The sequence below is a fragment of the Gavialis gangeticus genome, unplaced genomic scaffold (assembly GCF_001723915.1).
Source record: "Gavialis gangeticus isolate Ggan-Ray unplaced genomic scaffold, GavGan_comp1, whole genome shotgun sequence".
NCBI lineage: Eukaryota > Metazoa > Chordata > Crocodylia > Gavialidae > Gavialis > Gavialis gangeticus.
In genome coordinates, this window is record NW_017729022.1 from 153,513,736 (window position 1) to 153,517,411 (window position 3,676).

The 3,676-nt window shown below is 38.2% G+C and overlaps 1 protein-coding gene across 3 annotated transcripts in view; it reads left to right on the forward strand.

The window, feature by feature from the left end:
• The window catches only part of LRPPRC (leucine rich pentatricopeptide repeat containing), a 201,053-nt gene that overhangs the window by 21,596 nt on the left and 175,781 nt on the right, over nt 1-3,676 (forward strand). For all 3 annotated transcript variants that reach the window (XM_019516356.1, XM_019516358.1, XM_019516357.1), the window contains exon 3: nt 2,023-2,145. In XM_019516356.1, coding sequence (XP_019371901.1) covers nt 2,023-2,145 — 123 coding nt within the window. The remainder of the gene's footprint in view (nt 1-2,022; nt 2,146-3,676) is intronic.

Consider the following 3,676-nt stretch of genomic DNA (forward strand, 5'->3'; position numbering starts at 1 on the left):
CCCTTTCCCCTACAGACTTACCAGCCAGATGCTGATGGAATTGGTCAATAATCGGCCATTGGTATTGGCCTAAAAAATCTTTTTTGGTGAACCCCTAATATTAATGGCTTGTATGTTTTTGTCAAACCAAAGAACAACAAAGAAACTGATTTAAATTTTGATATTTTTGATGGTTGGGGAAAAAACAAGTACTGATTGTCTTAGTTTATTATTTAAATTAAGAAATCGGTCTGCTGTTCTAGACTATCTTGCTAGTATTCTTTAACCATGCTTCAACAAATTTTAATCTCAGTTAGAAGGAAAAATTTGGAATGTAAAGTAGCTATCTATGTTTGTGGACTTCTGGATAGATACTTTGTGGTGAGACTAAAGGGATTCAGGTACAGTGAAGTTTTGAAAATTACCATGTGGGGAATTGTACAAAGTCTGTGTATTTTTCATGTATTTTCAAATGCTGGTGTCATGCTATTACCTGATTTTTCACCCCCCCATCCTGTTTAATGTTTAATGGGGGAACAAAGTTCCAGATCTGTATTTGAACGGAACACTGTCTGGGCTTTTAGTTTCCAGACTCAATTAGCTGCATTTTTTTTTTATAAACAACTTCTTTATTTGCAGATATATTTGACTTAAATGTAGGGTTTACTTCTTTTAATCTTTCTTTTGGAGTTCATAATGGCAGAACTTAGTATGGAATAAAACATTCAAATGTATGATCATTTTCTTTGTCAGCAACCTCACTTTTCAGCCTTAACCTTCAGTCATTTCACTTTATGAACCAAAATTGGAGGTTAATAGTAGTTCCAACAATAGCATAGCAAGGACGTAACAAGTTGAGTAAATGGAAAGGCAAACTCAGTAATGTTAGAGGGTTTTTTTTGCCCCGTTAAAGTGAATTTAGTGGTGATGCAAGACTACATTGATACTGCAGAAGTGAAATCCTCTCTGTCAGTCAAATAGATAGGCAGTTTCAACATAAGATTCTCTAAGCCACTGTATCTCTGCATCTTATCCCTGAACTGAAATGATTGTTTTTAGAGATTAGCAGATAACGTTTTTGTGTGTGTGTATATTCAGTCATTGGGCCTTTTTATCAAACTGGAAGTGAGAGTATGAGCCGGGATTGTGGATATTTTCCAGATAAGTAAGAAAAGGGGTGAAGCCAGCTCTGTATTTAAGAGTTACTAAAGAGAAAACAATGTTTTCAGGCATTATTGAAATATTAATGACCATAGTTTTCAAAAATAGGTACACTTGTTTCAAAACCTAAATATGACTTCCTTGAATATTTTTAGCAACTTAAATAAATAAGGATTTAAAAACTTTAGGCTGGGTCTTCATTTTTAAAATTGTTGACCACCTTGTATAGTATGTATTACTGTAGTTACTCAGATTTAAAAAGAGGTTATTTTCCACATTTACTATGAGGCCTCTCCCCCTCGGGCCCTTCCCTCCCTTCCCCCACCTATCGTTGCTTCGGTGCTGGTAGGTTCCATCCCTGCTCCAGCTTGAAGTACAGACTTGTCTGGGGCCATGATCAGTACTCCAACCTCAAGTGGGGACAGAGCCTGTTGGTACCAGATCAAGGGTAGTTTGGGGGATGGAGCGGTAGGCAGGGGATGGGGCAGGGGGCAGGGACAAGCTGCTTAACTGCTGTCCCTCCACCCCCACCACAGCTTTTTCTGCTGCAGTGTGGGGGACAAATTTAAGATGATCCTTCAGTAATTGGGTTCTATGTATAGAAAAGTGTAGCATTTTATAAATTGTCCATGTATAGAATCTAATTATTGTGGGTGGTTGTCTTCAATTAAAGGTCATCTTGAACTCGAGTAATTACAGCATTATAGTTAAAGTCACTTTTTTATTTGACTTTTAAATGGATAGATCAAGGAACAAAAGATGTGTTCTGTCGCTCAGCTGCTGGAGGAGACTTGAGCTTTTGTTGCCTGTGTTACTTTTGCATGTTTTTATTGGAATGTTTGATTCGTATGCATTGAACCTGTAGTGTTGTTTTTGTTTCAGGATTGGCAAGTAGGGACGAAGTCTTGCTTCTGCTGCAAAGCTGTGGCTCTTTGTTGTCCGAGTTGCAGTTGCCTGAAAGAACAGAACTAGCCAATAACATGTGGAACAGACTACGAGGACTGGGTATGCCTGTTTTTGTTCTTAACAAAAATAAAGCAGGTAGCTCTTATTGAAGGTAGTCTGCTTCCTTTTTCTGAAACAAATGTTGAATGCCTTTTAGTAATGTTAAATGCTAAGTAGGTAAGTTGTACTTCAGGGGTTTTTTTTTCTTTTCAAACGCTGGGAAACCTAACCTTATCTTTACTATCCAGGTTTTCTGAGACAGGACTTGCTCACTATTTTGTGAGTTATACTGACACCTAGGGGTGCCATCAAGGAGCTTGAGGCTTTTTTGCTGAATACAGATGCTTTTGTTGTTACGGCAGATTTTTCCTTAAGTATTGTAAAGATTAAATCTTATATTGCTAATTATTAGCTGTTACAGGTTTCCCTCGCCAAGTATGGTTTTGCCAACCACGGTTTGAGTATCCATGCTTCAGAGAAGGGGGGAGGTACAGTTGGAATATACCCCCCATGACTCCCCTGGCCCTGCTCACGCCTCTCGTTTCCCTCCCAGCCTTGCTGGTGCTCCTCACCCCCCCACCCACACCCCTGCTCCCCCAGACCTGCCGGTTTTGCCAACCACGGGAACTTTCAGGAACCGAACACCCATGCTTAGTGAGGGAAACCTGTAATAAGTTACCTTTGTATATAGCACTCTTTTATGGATACATGTTAACACAAAGAATACAAAATACAGGCAGTCCTCGACTTAAAACGTTTTGAGTTACAACGTTTCGCACTTAGAACATTTAGAAATTGTTTCAACTTTATGACATCAGTTTTGACTTTACAACCCTTGATCTGATGCAACACCATGCCAATGAACAAGTTTGCTGACTCTCTCATCTTCCTGGAGAACATCTGTCTAAACTTCCTTGGACACTTTCTTTAAGAAAGCAGACAAGACTCCAGAAAACCTGCAGCCAGGACTCCTGGGAAGACTCCAACCAAGAACCCTTCAAAAGTCCAACCAAGAGCCTGTCAAAAAGTCCAGCAAAATCACCTCAAAGAAGTCTTTCCAAATCAATATGATTGCTATTTAATATAAATACATGAATATAGCTATTATTCATCTATAATTGATCAAGTACAAAATTCTGGGGTATTTTTAGTAAAAATAGCGTATCAGGCCTTGGTTCAGGAACCAATCCCCCATTTATAACATTGTTTCTTATGAGAAAATGGGTTCTGCGTTGCAATATTTTGACTTACGACACAACTGGTTCCTGAAAACCATGTCTTAAGTCCAAGGACTGCCTGTAACATGTTTTATATGGGGATAAAATCTTAGCTGATAACCATTAAATCTGCAGTTTGTTATCTATTATTGGCCTCCTTTCAGAATAGGTATCTACAAATGCTATCAGGGTGTGTGGAAATTCACATTATTATTTAAAATAAATAAAACTTGCAGTTCATTTATGGAGTACAGAATAACAGATGATAAACAGATGATCCTACTGTATATAGTTTGTCATGTGATGCGAAGTAAAGTTGGTTCAAAAAATTAACTGATTTTATTTACCCAACATAAAGAGAGATTATTTTGTGA